We start from the raw sequence: 19096 nt of genomic DNA, 5'->3' as shown, positions 1-19096 counted from the left end.
GTAAATCACTTTCAATACACTTGGAAATCAAGATTTGAAAAATGAATAATTTAAAAATGTGTTTGTAACTATTAGCTTCTCGTTTTTATACTGAAGGAAATTTAATTTGAATACAGTCAGATGCAGTTTGGACATATTAACCATAATATTTGAAGTGTTCAACAAGAATGCAACAGAAGAATGTGTCTCATGAAGAAAATGAGCAAAAATATGCAAGCACCAAATATACACTAGTAGCTTGCAGTATGTCAAGGAAAACGTCAGATCCCTGGGTACCAACAGTCAAAGTGCTAGCAGAATACTTTCCCACCAGCTTATAAACAAACATGTTTACTTCTGTTCATTGTTTTTCTAAAGCTCTGTCCTTTCCTTCAGCTGCCCATTGTCTCTTTACTGAGCGTGAGAGTCAGGGGAAAGATTATGTACAAGGCTGTCAAGGTGCTTCCTTTGCTGGCACAATGTGTGGGAATGAGAATATGAGGTGCAGCTGTCCTGAACATAGCACTTCACTGCTACCCATCATGCACTGCACGAAAGGTAACACCCATTTTTCACCTGGAGGAAGTCAAAGACAGACACAACGAGCCTGAAGGGAGCAGAGAAACCAAACCAGAGCCAAGAGAAGAGAGAAGACAACACACTGTTTGGATTTTACTTATCTGACCTGAGAAAGTTGTTTGTCTTCAAGGATTTTAAGTTTTACTACTGCTTCAGAAACTTTTGAAGATGTTTTGTAGTTGATTTCCTCACCTTCTGCTTCAGGAAGGTGTGAGAATTGGAACAGTCAGAGTAGTGGGAGGAGCTGCAGGCTCCTCTGTGTTAAGACTCCACCTCTGTTCGTATGGTAAATAGAGGGTCACATGGGGCAGTAGTCTTGGAGCAGTGGGGGGAAAAGGGAGGGAAAGACACAAGGAGAGTGAGTGAGGAGATACACAGCAGGACTTTGGCCTGCCCATGTGCAGGAGGAGGCAATTTCACCCTGAGCATAGGACTCTGGATCACATAACAAAGAGGAAAGAAACAGAAAGACTTGCAGTAGCTGCCATGTTGTGGTCAATCTGACTCGCTGAGGCTTCATGTCTACTGCTTGACTTCTTTGGATTTTTGTCGTTGGGGTGAAAGTTCAACAGCCTGTCACTTCCTGGTTGTCATATCTGGACACTCTTAGCACTTTTTCTGCTCAAGTGAAGAATCAAGATGCCCACAAACTTCACCGTGGTGCCGGTGGAGGATGAAGGGGAAGGTGGAAACAGTGTGGCTTCAGGAGGAGACAAACCAATCAGTCTGGATAAAATCTTTCAGGAGGAAGAGACTGGGGACAACTTTCAAGGACTCAACACAGGTAGGGATATATCAGAGACAAACCCTCCTCTGTGTCTTCCGTACATTCTTAGAGGCTTGTGATTTTTTTTTTTTTTGTTTGGGGCCTTGAGGAATGTCCAGCCTGGCTGAAAAACAAATATTTCTAATACACTGTTTGCGTCAATCTGTAATTGAACATGTGAATGGAAGCGTGCTGACACAAACAGTTAGATTCATGTTTTGGCAGGCACGTTCTGTACACACACACACACACACACACACACACAAACTCACAAGCAGCTCTCACATGTGACGTGGTTCAACTAGCAGGAACTTGTAGGGCAGCTTGATTGCTGTTGTGGGAGGTGGGGCTGTGTTGTTACTGTCTGTGGATCCTGATAGATAGTAGCTGCTTTTTGTTTCACAAGCTGTAGTATATAAAGCTGCCTTGTTAGCTTTCATTGTTACCAAACAAGTCAAAACATTTGTTGTTTTTCCTGTATTCAAAAAACTACTGACATTTCACTTCCTGTCTCTAACTTTTATTCTTTACAAGCATAGTTTTATAATCTTCATTCATATGTTTGTCCTTCTGTGGTATCTAAAAGTAAAGTGTAAGATAAAAGCTTTTGTATGTTTTTGAGGGTTTCTGCACATGGTCATTTCATGTTAGGAAGGTTTCTAACTAAGTGAACTAACCCTCAAGTGTCAGAGCCATGGTAAGAGCTGTCAGAGTAAAAGACTCACCTCTCAGCCACACATGACACACGTCCAGTATGACAGCGGCCAAAATGAAGCCATCGACACTTGACTAGACATCTTTATTATATCAAACTTATGATTCATATGGACTAATACAAACTCACCAAATATTTTATTCCACCTTACAAAAATGATCTTGTGATTTGGGGTATTGTGTTTTTTAGGCTTAACTCTTTGCCTCTGGTACCCCTATGCTAGCTGTGAATGATTGCAAGATTAAAAAAAAAAAAAGCCCTTTTTTTTCACACTGGTGTTTTAGAAAACCCTCCTTTCAGCCTCTGTCTGAAACACTTCATTTCAGCTGCTGTCTCTTTAAGGGTGCAGTCACACTTGCTTACTGCACACTTCCATACTGTGTCCTCAACTCAAAGTCCAGTTGGTTTGGCCACTGTGACTAGAAGTGTACCGTACTCGGGCACGGTACACTTCTCTGCTTTGGCACACTTTGTAGAGTTGTGCTTCAGCACAGTACACTTCATGCACAAGCACAAGCACACAGGCATGATGTATAATCTATGATGTATGATTACCGTGGCTGCTGCTTCTCTTGACAATCGTTTTAAACAACAGGAGTGCTGGAGGGCTGTGTCTGACCAAAACGACATAGTATTAGCCAAAAAGTCACAAAGGTTGTTTGCCGTATTATCTGCATCCATCATTTTGCAGACTCTGATAAGACTGCACTTTGTTTAAACAGATGCCCCAAGATGATGTAAGCGAGCCATGCATGTGCAGTCTGATTTATATTGGAGTCTCATGAAAGTCTTGTGAAGATCCTGTGCTTTTTTTTGTGTGTGTGATCCGTTTACAGACAGATTCAGTTCTACAACGTATGAATGTGTGGCGATTAGGAAGTTGCACATTTTTAGGTTTAACTTCCTTCTTTATTAATTTATATCCATGTTTGAAATATGGGAAAATAGAAAACCCCCACTGCAAAAACTGAAATCTTGTCAAGAGATTTTGTCTTATTTTCAGTAGAAAATGTCTTTGAAGACTTATAATGAGCTACATTCACCTAATCAGTTCAGAAAAATGAGCTACATTCACCTAATCAGTTCAGAAAAATGAGCTACATTCACCTAATCAGTTCAGAAAAATGTCTTTTTTTTAGGTTTTTTTAAAAACAAAAATGAGTTTTGAATTGCTTATAACAAGTAAAAAAACATCTGCCAATGGAATAAGAGAAAAGTTACTTGTATGAAGACATTATTCTAGTTTAAGCTATTTTTTCAGCAAACTTTCTTCTTCCTTTCTGGAAGTTTATCCTGAAGAGCCCCCAGCTCTGCCACAGGTTTTTTGTTGTATTGATTGGTGAAAGATTATCTCTGCAAGGTTTTGTTGACTTCTTTACCGCCTTAAACATATTTGTAAGCTTAGGTTGGTTGCGGTCAGTTTCTCCAGTTTTGTTTTCAGAACCTCAAACTAGTGATGGAGCTCATTCAGCTTACATTTCTGTGTATTTTTGTTTGTTTTTGTACAATTTCTGTATTCAGTAATCATCTAGTTCCTGTTCCTGTTTCTGGCGCATTTGTATTTTTTGTAACCCTGAGCAGTCTCAACATTTGTTTTGTTCATGCAGGTAAATGGTTCATTTGAAATGCAAATCAAGCAGAAATACAATCTTTGTGCCCATCAGTCATGGTCCCGTAAGGATGGATTTATTTTTTTATCACTGCAAAGATATTTGTGTATTAGTACAGATACAAATTTTCCCCAAAAATGCTGCAGAAAAAAAGGCTCATTGGTTTGGAATATATAAAAAAAAATCAGAAGAAGGGGGCTGCATTTTATGATGGAAGTCAAAGAAAAAAAATCTCCCAACAGAGACATGTAAGTGTGAGTGTCAAGCTCTTTCTCAAGAGGCGAAGAAGAAAAGAAAAGAAAAGAAAGAGGTATCTGAGGTTTTTCCCTATTGAAAAAGATTTCCTGGATTAGTTTTGTTGTAATGGTGGACACTGGAGCTTTTTGTCCCGAACAAAGAAAAGTAAATTTAAAAAGAAGATCTACTTTCCATTCATTGCTTAAAAAAAGAAATGCACACCTTGGTAAGAGTGGCTTCCTCACAGGAGTGAGTGATGGTGCTCATGGGAAACATGCAGCCATATTCCTCACCGAGCTTTGAAAAGAAAAAAGTGAAACAAAGAAATCACCGTTGTGAAGTTATGTTGTCTTTCTTTGTGCCTTTCTGTTCATGTGCCTGTCTGTTACGTCTTTTTATCAGACTTCCCAAAGAGATTATGGACACTGAACTTTTGATATGATAACTATGACATCATGGGTAAAACAGGGCAAATTGTTACAGGACACAACTGTCTGACATAGGCTGGAAAAGCTTTTTCTCAAAATTATTAATCAGTTCTTTGGTTAATTGTATCGGTGAGTATTAGAGGTAGACCGATATATCGGTCGGTCGATATATCGGGCCGATATTTGGACATTTGTCTCTATCGGCCATCGGCCATATTTTCTTTTAAAAAGCCGATTTTTGATCCGTTGTATAAAATGACGCAATTTTTGATCAGGCACAAAAAAGATGAGCACCTCAAATTTGTGGAACCACTTGGATACATCACATACTTTTGTTCAAATTATATTAATAAGTTTAAATTTCTTTTTTGACATTTTAAGAAGAGTGTGAATGTTTACTACTGCTTGTTACATTGTGTGTTTACTCAGACAAAATATTTCATTGTTTTGAAAGCTGAATAAATGTTCAGAGGACTGGACACAACTTGTAATAGATTTCTTTTAGTTGCTCAGAAATTGCTGCGTTTCACAAAAATGTGATAAATATATATTTATTTAACAATCGGCCTGAATATCAAATTGGAAAAATCGGCTATGCATATCGGCATCGGCTGCCCAAATTTGGAAAGCATCGGCATCGGCATCGGCTCCCAAAAAACCCATATCGGTCAACCTCTAGTGAGTATGTGGATCACTGGACATACTCACAGGATGTTTCCCTGAAATTTGATTTCTGTGACAAGATTTTATCATGTACCAGGAAAAAAATGCAAAAATTAAAAGGCGTCACTTTTCCCACAGGGTGCGCCAAAAACTGCCACAAGCAGGAAGTACCCCACAGGAGCTTTAAACTGTTTTTATTGACTTGTGCAAGGACAAAACAAAAACAACACTCAGAATAATGGGTCCTTGTGGATGGGACTGATTTCCCCCTTTACTGTACAGCAGTTTTAGTAACAGTTTAATTAAAGGCTCTCTTGTTTTTAGGAATAAGAGAGCCTCAGTGCACTGCTTTTATCCACTTGGGAGAAGGTCTCACTAAATTAATCAAAATGACGTGCAGTCGCTGTGCTGAACTAACTGTAAAAACATCTAGATGAAACCTTTGACTAGTGATAATGCAGTGGGTGCTTTTACTCCGCGGGCTTGTAAAGACAGAAGTTACAGAATGTGCCTCTATGATAGGACAGGAACCCTCATATACACACTGAGTGCTGATAAGACAAGATTCTATCTGTAAATAAAAACATCTTTGTACAGTCATTTTCCAAAGCAGCTTTTAGTGTCACGGTTCACACCATGTAACTTTCTGCTTAGTGCCATTACTGCTGGCTGCAAAGCTCAGATTCATTATTATATGAGTCATACTTACTTCAGTATAATGTCTAGTGTTTGATTTTGAGCTTTTGAGATAAAATACTTACTAACAGATGAATGTAAAGACTGCTGGACCTTCTTGTGAGTTTGTTTTGTTCCTTTTGATGGAGCTTTGCTAGCTGTTACCTTCTGTTTGTAGACTGTGTGCTAAGCTAAGCAGAGCTAATGTCAGTTACCTGGGTTGGTTTGTTATTAATGTTCTTGTCATACCACTGACTCCTGAGACTTCCTGAGAAACACTTTTACATCACAAATTATTGAACAGTCCAGTCTATAGGCTATGATACATGTAGTCTGAAACGTAGCGATGAAGCTAGCAGCTGTTAAGGCTAAACATTGACAGCACAGCTATCTCTGTTAGCACACACCCCTTAAAGGTGAGGCTCACTTTAGATATAGCGTCTTGATAGGGTTTATAAAGGAGTTAATTTATTTTTCATGGTACCTGGATATGTCCTGGCACATATCTCAACTGTAAAAAAAAGGTAATTAATCCTGTGTCCTGTTGTTTGCTAAGTGTTAGCCTGGTTGTTTGGGCTAACAGATACTTCTTTAAATACTTGAAGGTGTATTTTTAGCTCAGACCACTACAGCTTTTGACACTCTTTTATCATACAGAATAGTGATAAGCTCTGTGGGTTTCTAACCTGTAAAATTAATTTAAATTAGACACGTATTAGACTCACATTTTCATTGCTTGCAAGTGTCTTAAGCAGTCAGATATCCTGTTGAAATTGATACTAAAACACACAAAAAATCCCATTAAAAAGTATAAAAGAGGATATCTCACATCTTCTTTCTTTGGAAGGAAAAAGCCCTAGGAATTTTTGTTTGACAAGCTTGAAAGATATCCGTGATTAATGTGGCTTGTTTAACCAAAAACGAGGGAGCATTTTTGCTTGATGTGCCAGCTTTATGCCTGGTATTCTCTTTTTGCTGATTTTTTGGATTGTCAGTAATCTTGGCAGCATGAGTTGCAAAATAGTCTTAGTATTAAGGTTTCATGAAATACAGGACTTTGTTGAAAAACAGTTATTTTTTCATTTTGTGAGGACTGAGTTGTTCTTTAGAGTCAAACTGAGTTGAGAAAAAGCCTTAGTAGTGAGGCTTCATTGGCGACTCCAGAGTCCAACAGACAGCTCAGCAATACTGACACATTGTTCTATGATGATGACAAACCCAGCTGTGCTTGAACTTCTGTGTTTGTTGCTAATATATCTGAGGTAAGAGTGTTTGGAAAAGAAAAAGAAGGGAAGTGAGAGAAAAAGATCAACTGTTAGTTTTTAACAGCACACAGTTAATGGGTAATGCCAGTCAGTGCGTTGGGATGACACATAGCTGCAAACTGCCAACTGCTGCCATCAGTGTATGACTGGGAGAAGTTATCATTGATCTTCACATAGCAGCCTCTGACATCAGTGTATTAAAAAGTGCTTTATAATCACAGCCCATTAACTTTTTTTTCAAACCAATTTCAAACCCAGGTGGGTAAATCTAAATTAAAGGGGTAAGGCAACAAAAAATCTGCAATCTGCTGAGGTCTGGGTTAGGATTACTTCATAATGAAAATGGCCTCTTTAGTTGAAACAGGGTCTTTATCCTTTAGCCAATTATGTATAAGACAGACCATATAAAGCCAACACTTACTGCTTTTTTTTATTTTTGAATTGAATTTTAAAATAGTGCAACATAATCCCTGTTCCTGTATTTTTTGATCATTCTTATAAGTTTAAGTTCATTATTTGCCCCTGAATGCGAAAGACATAACATTCAATGTAAATGGTGAATAAATTGTTATTATTGCACATTTCTAGTCTACCAATAATTCAGTATACTGCTCCCCACACACTAATGGCTGAAATATGCGTCTGCAGTCTGTCTCCACTCTGTCGAGGCAATGAATCAGATAGGTTTCCTTTCAAGTCAATGTGTCAACTTACACTGGGTCTGTTCTGTTGCAGTCTGTTTGCTTGGCTGGTCCATCATGTCACAGAAAGCAGCCGTCCTATTTTTGCTTGAAGCAGAGCTGTGACACATAAATACCGTGAAAGGAAGATCTAGTGGGACAGGAAGTTGTGACAGGTTTGAGGTTTTACAGCCGAACATGAATGAAAAAAGGCTTATTAATGGAACTTCTAGAGACTCCAGCTGTCTGTCAATCATTTGGCTCACCGGACTGGACTCACAGCCAGTGTGAGTTGACAAATGCAGTAAACAAGCAACAGAGCGGAGTCAGACTGCAGACATATCTAGAACATTTGAGGCGCAACATTAAAAAACCCTGGCTTTCAAGACATGCAATCGATATCATGACTTATTTGTAACTCTAAAGCCTAAATTATATTTATAGCACTCGCTGAAGGCTGCGTGAGGAGCAACTTAGGCGCCAGTATCTTGACAAAGGAAATGTCAACATTCAGTCTGAAGGATCATTAATCAGAGTCAAAAAAAAATAATTGTCTTGTACATTTCCTGTTTTTCCATGCTGTTGTGTCTTAATGCTGCGATCAAACATACAGATTAACAAATTTTAGATCAAGTGTTCATGCATATTCAAGTCTCACAGATTATCTGCAACATTAACTTTTAATCGTACTCTCTGCAAAAAAAAAAAAACCATGTACCAGTCTTGAGCCACATCTTTATCCGGTCTTGTGTATCCCCATGCGCCATTCACACCATTCGTATTAATCACATCAGTAGCTTAGAGCTGGTACAAAGAGGACGTATAATGCTACAAAGCTAACCCTGATATCTGATTTAACCCTGACCAAAAAGCACAAACACTCGGGTGTTGGATTTCCCCACAAGACCCTTTAAGTTTATTTACAATCCTCACCATGTCATGTGAACCTGCAGCACACTGTTCTTTTTATTAACTGCTCTTCACTGATATCTAAACCAATGACAAGCCTTGGGTCCTTTCAGGCGTTAAAGACAGTGTTATCAAGTATGACAAACTCCAAACCTAATAAAATTAAAGTACTGCGTGACAACCAGAGGCTTGAGGTATAAAACTGAGGAGCTGCATGAGAAGGAAAGTTTGTTGGCGATGTGTTAAAAAGCCAAACTGTAGACTAAATCTGTCAGCAAAAAACTGCTTCCCTGAGCTTTAATTCTATGGAAAAACTCTGAAAAAACATTGTGCTCAGGGTTATTTTCAACTTTCCAAAAGGAAAAGTCAGACGAATAAAAGCTGTTAGCTAATTCTGGGATTATCTTGGCCTTTAATGAGTGCATTAAAATATTCAGATTTATTGAGAAACAAATCAATCTTTTTGTTTGCCCACCAGAGTGCACTCCTTCTCCATATTTAATGGATTTAAGCTGTGAGCTTTTAGCACCACACCAGTGCTGAATATCAGTGAATTAAAATGTGAATTAAAAAACATGTGTGCCATCTAAAAAACCTTACAAAGTCATATTTCTGCCAAAATCAGTGCTCAGATGTATTTCTAATTTCATGTCTTAAGTTTTTTTGTTTTGATTTGTTGGGTGTGTACGTGACTTCCAGTCTCTCCGCAGCCAGCCTCATGCGGATTCTTGATGAACAGCAACTTTTAGCACTTCCCCATAGGCTTCATTTTTCTAAACCGGATTGCACCCATTGGTGTCAACTCACACTTGCTGCATGTGTAGTCTGGAAGGACTTCAGGTTGCAGATCTGACAGGCAGCTGGAGTCGAGAGACTGAGGAGGCCAGGTGCTTCCCACTCCTCTGATAAATCTCTCCTCATTCATGTTGGGCTGTAAAAACTCATACCTGTTTACCTCTTCACTAGCTGAGCTCATTTTGTTTGTTTGTTGTTGTGGTAAAGCTGAATATGATATGCTTTCTCTTTGGAGACACTGGCTGTTTTTAGGTAGTTTCCATGCACAACTTATCACTGCACATTTCCCACGTTTATAGATTTTGAGACCGATATATCTTTAACCTTAAAGGGATAGTTCAGTTTTTTTGAAGTGGGGTTGTATGAGCTCTATGTGACCACTAAAGACATTAGATACAGTAGAAAGTTGTCTCCTCTCCCTCAGTAAGACACAAACTGTAATCGATGGTGACGAAGAAATAGACGCTAACAGGGAGAGACCGTACCAAATTCAAAGGCTATTTTCTCTGCCTACAAGAACTAAAATCAAAAAGTAATACCACAGTTTAAGAGTACGCTACATAAAATATTTTTTAAGTGCATTAAGTCTTCGGAAATATAAACATTTATCTGGACCTAACTAACTCATGTGTCCTTACGCGCAGCGCTAGTGCGCTCCGTCCCCCCTCCTCCTTTCAGCTGTAGGGAATGTAAACAAGCTATGCTTCGAGCGCCGGTTGTAGCCTCGTGTAAGTTTGATTAGTATTGTAATTCTTTTGTTTGTACTCTAAGGATTGTGAGGCAGCGTAGGAAATTCAAAATGAGTGACTATGACAGCGACGATGAAGTTTCATTCACTTTGGAACCAAAAGGATACCTGTATGAACCGCAGCACACAGAAGAAGAACTGCTACAGATGGCGACTGAAAGGAATATAGAATATTACATTCCCCACAGCTGAAAGGAGGAGGGAGGACGGAGCGCACTAGCGCTGCGCGGAAGGACACATGACCAGTTAGTTAGGTCTGGATAAATGTTTATATTTCCGAAGACTTAATGCACTTAAAAAATATCTTATGTAGCATACTCTTAAACTGTGGTATTACTTTTTGATTTTAGTTCTTGCAGGCAGAGAAAATAGCCTTTGAATTTGGTACGGTCTTTCCCTGTTAGCGTCTATCTCCTTGTCACCATCGATTACAGTTTGTGTCTTACTGAGGGAGAGGAGACAACTTTCTACTGTATCTAATGTCCTTAGTGGTCACATAGAGCTCATACAACCCCACTTCAAAAAAACTGACCTATCCCTTTAAGAGCCTTTGCAAGGAGTCAAACAAAACTGTGAGCCTTTAACACAGTGGCTCTTTCTAAATATATAACATTGCAATATTTACAATCTTAATGTACAAATTACTATGTAAAATTATCTTAACTTTTTTTTTCTCTGGAGATGTTATACATTTTTTGTAATTATCATTTAGTAAGTTAAGTAAAGAGACAACTCTGAGAAGTTTATCAGCTCAGCAAAAACACATAGTTTCTGCTCATATTACCATGCTGTACGGATGTAGTAGTTAGCACAAGATTAACTTATTGGTTTTTTTTTTTCCTGCTGGAAGGAGTTTGTAGGGTAAAAGGTCAGCTTTTAATAATGTCCATTTATAAGACTTAAAGCAAGTTGTACTTCTTTGAGCAATGTGTTCCCTTGTTATTTCATCTGAATGAAACAAAAACTCTCTTTGTGTCCTCAGAAGTTACTTTGACAGTTTTCATTAGGCCACTATTTTTAAATACATAGCCAAACTTAAAGTTGTGATCATATTGGTTAATGTACCGAAAAAATGCAGTACTGTGCATCAGAATATAAGTGATGATACCACTTTATGGCCTTGTCATCAGCTTCAGGTCAGGTTAGGTTCAGTATGCAACGTCATTTCACAAAATTACTTTTACATGGTTATGTGTCTGATCTGTGTCCGTGGGAACCGGCTCCTTAGTTTTTTAACGATCTGGTTTGAACTTAACCACCAGTCAGGGTTAGCTTCTCCCCTGAAGGTGCAGCAGCTGTGCAGCACAGCCAGTTGCTGTTAATGCCTTTCAGGATGTCTGATGCAACAGACCATGACTGTCAAGAAATATTGGGTGTATCATTTGATGGAAAGGGGCGCAGCAGAGAAGGTGGCAGGGCTAGAAGCAGAAGGTTTTTTCCACTGGAATGATCACGCTCTTCGCGGCTGCTGTAACAGCTGCTTTATCTTTGTCCTAAAAACCCATTTTTGGGTTTTATGTGGCTGGATGTTTTAACCATTTCACCGGGAGTTCTAAATGATCACAGCATTAGTCATTCAGTTTTACTTTTACTTACTGCTTTGCATCGTAGTGGTGCCACAGATTCAGCTGATGATAGGCTGTCAGTCTAAACTCAATACAACCCTTAAGCTTTAGCTTCTTGTGCTTTATTCCTGCAAAACGATTAGTGACTAAGAATCTTTAAAAGTGGACGCTGCAGATTTAATCTCAAACTAACCTTTGTCAGAAAACTGTATCACACCTGTTTACTGCTACACAAAAGGAAACTCAGATCATTACATATAGAAGTATCCACACATCTTAACCTTCTGTTTTGTTGTTGATTCTCCAGGAGATGATCAGATAGAGTCCAGTCCATTCATCACCGCAGATGGTAACAGAGAGCACTATTATGAAGGCAAGAACATGGCCTTGTTTGAGGTAAGAACGCAGTTGTTTTTTATCATTACTGAACAGCTACAAGTTAAAATTATCAATGAATGTACAAGCAGCGGAGCTTAAAAATGACAACAGCGACTTCTTTTTGGTATAAAACAGGGGTCTGCAACCTGCGACTCTGGAGTCTCATGCAGCTCTTTGACTCCTTTGCAGTGGCTCCTTGTAGCTTTGAAAACAATTTATTGATATAGAGATTTTTTTTTCTTACAGAGGGTATTAATGAGAATGACACAGATGATAAATAAATACACAGTTTAACATTTTACTGTACTAAATATATATCATCTCTTGCAAAAAGCTTTTATTTTTTATTTTTGCTTTTTTTCTGTTTTTTTTTTTTTATTCAATTTCATTGTTTTGCCATTATTTCAATTTTTGCAAATTTTTGAAATTATTATTTAGATCCAGATTATTTTTTCTTTGCAATTTTAGAAAATTGTAAATATTTTCTGAAAATTGATCAAAATTTTGAAATTGAATTGTTCAAGGTCAGACATTTTTTTGATTTTTTTTTGCACATTTTTTTTTTTTATTGTACTTTTAATTTTTCAAATCTTGTATGTATAATTATTTACTGGATTTACTTTGATTAGAATTTTATACACTTTTTTTGTCTTTATTTTGGAAGATAAACTACATTTTTTGGCTCTCGAATGACTTTCATCCAGGTGATCTGAGGCAAAATGGCTATTTTGAAAGTAACGGTTGCAGACCCTCTGTATAGAATGACTTCTCGTCTGATACCAAATCCCTTTGATGTCCTCACTGCATACAGTTTATCATGAGGATTCATACAAATCACAATGCAGGTGTTACATGATGCTCCTTTGATTTTTTTTTTGGTCAGAGGCACATCATACTAATTCACATTGAGTGAAAGTTTGATAACTTAGCATCACAAAAATAAGCTTCTGTGGATATTTTTTTCAGCCTGATGGAAAGGGGATTTGATGAGATTATAAAATGTCTTTAATTGACACCCCTGAAAAGTTTATCTAAGAGTTGTATGTAAAATTTTTCTATGTCTCTGCAGGAGGAAATGGACAGCACCCCCATGGTTGCATCTCTTCTCAACAAGCTGGCGAACTACACCAACCTGCCGCAGGGTGTCCGTGAGCACGAGGAGGCTGAGAACGAAGAGGGGGTGCCCAGGGTCCCTGTCATGGTATGGATCTAATTTTCTAAGCAGCAGAATTACTTTATAATGAGAGTCATTTATGCAATCTTTAGATATATTTGTTCCTAACTGTTAATCAAACCAATAAACTTACAGGAGAGTAAACTTAGTACCATAAATGTTGATGGTAAAGTGTGTAGAAATGAGAAGTATGCCCTCCATTTGTCAGGTGTGTACCATCAAAGATGTCAGTCATAACATAGAATTAATGGCAAAACAGCTGGTGCATTTCAAGGTGGCCACTCACTTAATTTATAGCCCAGTTTTTTGTGTGCAAGTGGCAACATCTGGTCCAAAAATATAAGGCAATGCAGTTGTGCAAAAATCTGCAAACATCACTGAGACTGTCCATTTATGGTTTTGTGTTTGTGCGTGACAATGCAAGATGTTGGCCTCCATGGAAGAGAGTCTTCCCGAAAATTCTTAATCTCTTTCACCATAAACATAATCTTTTTATTATTGTGATTAAACGTTAATCAAACATGCTTATGGATATTATCATTCCACATCTCTAAGTATGTTCTGCTGAAACGTTGACACATTGCACCTTTGAATTCATCTTTGTAGAGAGAAAGTAGGATGTTGAATATGAGAGGATAACCAGAATAACTCTTTTTAGATCAAAGGTCAGACTTTAGTTTGCATTCTATGAAACTTTAAATGAAGTTTATTGTTTTCTTTGATCATCTGGAAGATGTCACGAGGAGATGCACTGTACAGATGTCTGAAGAATGGACCGTATTCAACCAGAGAGAAAGGCCATATTTTAAGCTGTTTTGAATCTTTCCAGCTTTAACATGGGCTGATGTTAGTGTTCTTTTTTTCACACTCTCCTAATCTGTAGTAAAAAACAAAACAAAACAAAAAACAGTAAAACTGATAACCAAATGGCCCAGTATCATCAGGAATGAGTGTAGTTCAGACAAGGTCATAGACATACCGCCAGGCAAATAAGAAAAAAAAATTCAGAGAATTATTAATTGATCAATTCATTAAAATATAGTGGATTACAGTTATTTTATAACATGTTATAAAGCTCTGGTTTCCACTATCCAAAAAAAACCTTGTTGTTCAAACAAGTTTTTTCTAGTGACTAATCAATTTGTTGATTTAAAAGTAGAGTCAGCAGAAATTTTTGTTACTTGTTTGTAAACATAAATTCTTTATTTTGTGGCTCTCAGACCAACCTGAGATAGGCATTAACATTTTAGACACAGTGTTAACAGGTGCTGAAAAGACATTTGTTGTTTTGTTTGGACAGTGTGCATCTTTTTTTTTGTCATTTTTTTCTGTTCTGCTAAATCCTGCAGTGCACATTTGAATTTATCTTGGTAGGATCTTTTAGAAAAAAAGCAGGATGATAAATGCGGGTGGATGACCCCAAGAGCTAATTTGAGATGAAAAGGTTTGAGTAACTGTCTTTATTAATTGACTTTTACGACCATCCTGAGACAAAATTTGAAGGTTTTTGCTACGGATGCACGATATTGGATTTTTGCCGATATCCGATATACTGCAGTGCAGATAAATGAAGTGCTACATTTTATTTAAGGAGCTTATTTTTCAGATGGAAAATAATAATTATCCTAACTGAATAGCACCTTATCGGCTGTGCATATCCTGTACCGATAAACGTGTTTTTAAGCTTTTATCAGCCGATACCGATATTGTGCCGATAATATCGTGCATCCCTAGTTTTTGCCACTGTGTGTCCAGTATGCTGAAATTCCATAGACTGATTTGTTATGATGGGTAGAATCAGGTTGTTCTTTGCATCATTTTTATTGGTTTCAATCCTGCAGGATTGATTGATAAAGCTGAATGGTGTTACAGAAATATTGTTGCTGCATTTTTAGAACACTCTGTGAAGCTATATGATGACATGAAGCATTTTAAAATCCCCCAAAGCGATGTTTTGTGCAGCATATATTAAAGAACGTAGTATATGAAAATGCAGATATTGTGTCCATCACAGGTCAGTAAAAGCGCTGTTATACCAGCTGAGCAGTATATAAGTCAGAGCAGTGTTAGCTTCTATGTTGGAAGCACAGCTAACTCCAATCCTTCACCAGCTAACTGTCAGCTGTAAGTTCATAATCAGCATGCCTGACAAAAGTGTAGCATTGATTTTCCAACATGGAGACTGAGGTACATAAGCCACAGCTCAAAATGTCACATAACTCCACGCTTGACCTTTGAACCTTTTTAATCTCTGCAACTATCTGGACTGAAACATTGCTACTTTTTGTTCACTGCAGTCGTGTGAAAGCAGATTTAAACAGGGATGTAAAAATAAGGATTATTTTGTAGAGTATGAAGTGCTTTTTTATTCCTGATAGTGTCCTTTAAAAAACAAACCTGGAGATTGGGCTGTGACTCAATGAATGGTTGTCATTTATACCTCAGAGGTAGCTGGCTGTATTAACAGAGAGCCAAGTCCCCACTTTGCAGTAAATACAATTGCAATGGGGAAGTACTTGTTCCTAAAAATACCATACACAGCCTGTTGAATACCCACCATGTCTAAACAGGAAAAAAATCACAAAACCACAAGTCATAAGTCATGGTGTTTGTACCAAAGTGACAACAGCAAAACCAGCATGCTTACACACTTTCAAGCAAAGAAAACTAGATGATCATATGCCATACTTGCCTCTTTGTTAGTCCCACTGACGCTTCACATCCAGACTCTTTGGTTGAGACAGAGTCAGGGCCCTGTGCTGCTGACTTGTGTTGAGGCATTGATGATGCTGTGGTGAGGCCCGCCCCCTGAGTGATAGCTGGAGGAGATCTGAAGCTTAAGACTGGAGAGCATCAGACAGGCAATCCAAAGAGTTTAAAGCTAGGCAAAAGACAGACCACAGAGAAAAACTTTGTGACACACAAGAGAGGACATGTGGGAGATCTGGAAACCACCATCAGGAGCTTCACAGCATTTAGACAAACTGGGTGCAGTGGAGAAGGGAGAGAACAAAGTGATGGTGAAACGGAAAATGGTATGTATAGATTTAGAGGAAAGCAGTGCAAGGGAAACAGTCTGTTTATTGCAGTGCGATAGATCCTGGATGAATATTAAAAGATTGCCATGATGCGCAAGTAAGTGGAGTACAAATCATTTCTTCATGTTCAATGAAAATTTGGAGCCAGGATGGTGAATTCTTGGATAATATTTTGAAAGGATTGTTTCTATTTTTCTTTCCTTTTTTTGTTAAACAGTTTTTTCTTTACTTCTAGTGAATCAACAAGCAAAATGAGTAGTGGCTCATTATGTGGTGCACAAGTGTCAAAACAGTTTTCATTTTATTTCTATTTCTTAAAACGTTGTTTCAATATTTTAGCCCCACCATAAAGAGTGAAATGTTTTCAGGCTGGTTTTAGCATCATTATCTTAATGTTACCATTCAGTTACAAGCCACTGTGACATGAAAGCAACTACAGCTTTTATGGGTATGCAGAATTAGTGGTGAGTTTTAAAAATGAGAGTTATTTCTCTTTTTCATTTTATTGTAGGTCAGAAATTAAACATTTAATTTTTTTATTTAGTGAGCAAAAAATAGTTTGGTAAAAGAGGGATTAAATTAATGTGAAGTTGATTCAGGGAAGCATTTTATAAATGCTTTGATTTAGTGCTCCTAAAGCTAAGTGCCCACACTGTCCTTATTTACTTGTGGTTGTGTGTGTGTATTGTATGGCCAGTATCATTGAACCTTAAGTTACTACGAGATGCCAGAAGATAAAAACTAATTTTCAACATACATTTACCGAAGAAAAATAAAAACTGAAGTGTGCCAATCAAACAAAGAACCTCTGCATCTCTGCATGACTATGCTCCTGTCCAACGCTGCATCTGGCTGTAGAAACTATGCATGATACCTTTGGTTAAAGTTGCTCCTCTTTCTGGCAGAAACAGACAAATGTGTACCACAATGCTTGTAAAAGGATGTAACCATCACATGTTGCTCTATGGAGAATGAATTTCTACTTCTGTTTTAAAGACACTGTGAAATGGAAAGGACAGAGGAGAGTACTGCCAGTTGTCGCTTTGTTTACCGGAGTGTATCGACCGCACTCAAAGCACTACATGAAATGTCTTTGACATTTTCTCATTAAGTTAGATTTCTGTGTAAACCCATCTTACAGAAGTTCAGGGTGTGAAATGTGTTTTACATGAGCATCAAGGTATTGCGTTCTCTTGTCATTTTTTCTTTTACATATTGGTTATGTTACTGTTTAAATTGTTAAAATTTGCTCAAAACAAGATAAAGAGTGTGTAGACTTTATATGAGCTTCATTTGCTTTTCAAGTTGTTAAAAGACTTTTTTATTACAACAAATAAAAAAGACATTTCCTGTCTCCTCTGGCACTTTCCAAAAAAAGTTCTATAAACAATTCAGGTACATTTTTTTCCCCTTTAATACCTGAAAACCTTTTTTTCTGGATTTGTCAGGTAAACAGGGCCCATATTTGGTCTGATAGAAGACCATTTTTTTCAACATCTAATGTTTACAAGCTCTTTTTTTAGATTTCAGATTTTGCAGAGCATGCTTAATCTCTTGTGAACTGCTGATATCACTGAAATCAGGTGTCCGCAGCACTGATTTAAAGGGTACAAAAACTTCTAATAAAGGGAGTATAAATACTGCTCTTTGAAGGTCAGATTAAAGTTTTTCTTCATACATCGGATTGTCTGTTTAGTATACAAGAGTCCTACACACAATGTAAAGGTATAAAATGCTTAACAACATTTCTATTGAGTGAAGTTACTCCACATTTCCTCTCATCTCATCTGTATACATGTGGATTTTTACTGGTTTGTGGTTTGTTCTTGTTTTTCCTCCCACAGGTCTCTCAGATGGGCACCTTCATTGGTGTTTATCTGCCCTGCATGCAGAACATCCTGGGTGTGATTCTCTTCCTGCGTCTCACCTGGATCGTGGGTACAGCAGGAATCCTCGGGTCCTTCGCCATCGTGTCGATGTGCTGCATCTGCGTGAGTCATTTATGAATCTGCAAATCTGAAAACATGTTTTGTATCCATGATACAATGTGGAGACCATCGCTGGAGGCAGTTTGCAGGGAGAGTTTGTTGGGTGAATAAAATCAGATGTGTTGTATCACTGAATAAACAAGATGTGTCAAGTGGTCACAATGATTCTGTGAAGAACTGAGGAAAAAGACGAGTCTCTCTCTGTCAGTCTTTGTCTGAAGTCTTTGTCTAAACGCCTGAATAAAACAATAACATTTCTGAGATGAAAGTGAGATTTACAGCCACTTAGACACTGCACTGGATTTATGGTTTGGATTCATGACAGCCTTACTCTTGCTCTGAGCTCAGCAGAGAGTCCTTCAAACAGGCAGAAAATTAAATTTATTTACAACTGCAGCTTTTACGTCAGCAGCCCCACATGGCCAAACAGAGAGTTGACTGTTTGAAAAGTTTGAACCAAATTGCCCAGCACTCATGTGATGGGATATGAATAATCACTCACCCCCTACACACACACAGGCACGTATAACATTTGTTCTTATTTTGTGAACTGAACTCTTTGGGTACAGTATGTATTGAGAGCTTTTTAAAACCCCACAGTTCATGTGTAAACCCACTTTTCTATATTTCTACTGTTGAAAATAAAAATACGACACCAAGTCCTGTGCACTCTTCTCACCCCTCTTCTCTCCTACACATCATCTCTGTTTTTTTTTTTTTTTTTTTTTTTTTATGCAGACCCTGCTCACAGCCATATCAATGAGTGCCATCGCAACCAACGGAGTGGTCCCAGGTAGGTTATAAAATCTTGCATCCATTTTTCCTTTTTTTTGCACCAGGAATATTTCAAGTCACTGACATACTCAGCAAAGTGATTCATGCTTATATTACATTATGTTCTTTA

At 37.8% G+C, this 19096-nt stretch overlaps 1 protein-coding gene across 4 annotated transcripts in view; it reads left to right on the top strand.

Moving 5' to 3' along the window:
- Positions 1-566: 566 nt before the first annotated feature.
- The window catches only part of LOC141804141 (solute carrier family 12 member 7-like), a 35743-nt gene continuing 17213 nt past the window's right edge, over positions 567-19096 (top strand). For all 4 annotated transcript variants that reach the window (XM_074688442.1, XM_074688440.1, XM_074688439.1 and 1 more), the window contains exons 1-5: positions 567-1342; positions 11922-12010; positions 13062-13193; positions 18049-18195; positions 18931-18985. In XM_074688442.1, the coding sequence (XP_074544543.1) occupies positions 1198-1342; positions 11922-12010; positions 13062-13193; positions 18049-18195; positions 18931-18985 (568 nt within the window). In that variant the 5' untranslated portion in view covers positions 567-1197. The remainder of the gene's footprint in view (positions 1343-11921; positions 12011-13061; positions 13194-18048; positions 18196-18930; positions 18986-19096) is intronic.

The sequence above is a fragment of the Halichoeres trimaculatus genome, unplaced genomic scaffold (genome assembly GCF_033239565.1).
Source record: "Halichoeres trimaculatus isolate MK-OKI-2021-1 unplaced genomic scaffold, fHalTri1.1 fHalTri1_scaffold_15, whole genome shotgun sequence".
Lineage (NCBI taxonomy): Eukaryota > Metazoa > Chordata > Actinopteri > Labriformes > Labridae > Halichoeres > Halichoeres trimaculatus.
This window is presented reverse-complemented; position numbering and strand designations above follow the sequence as displayed.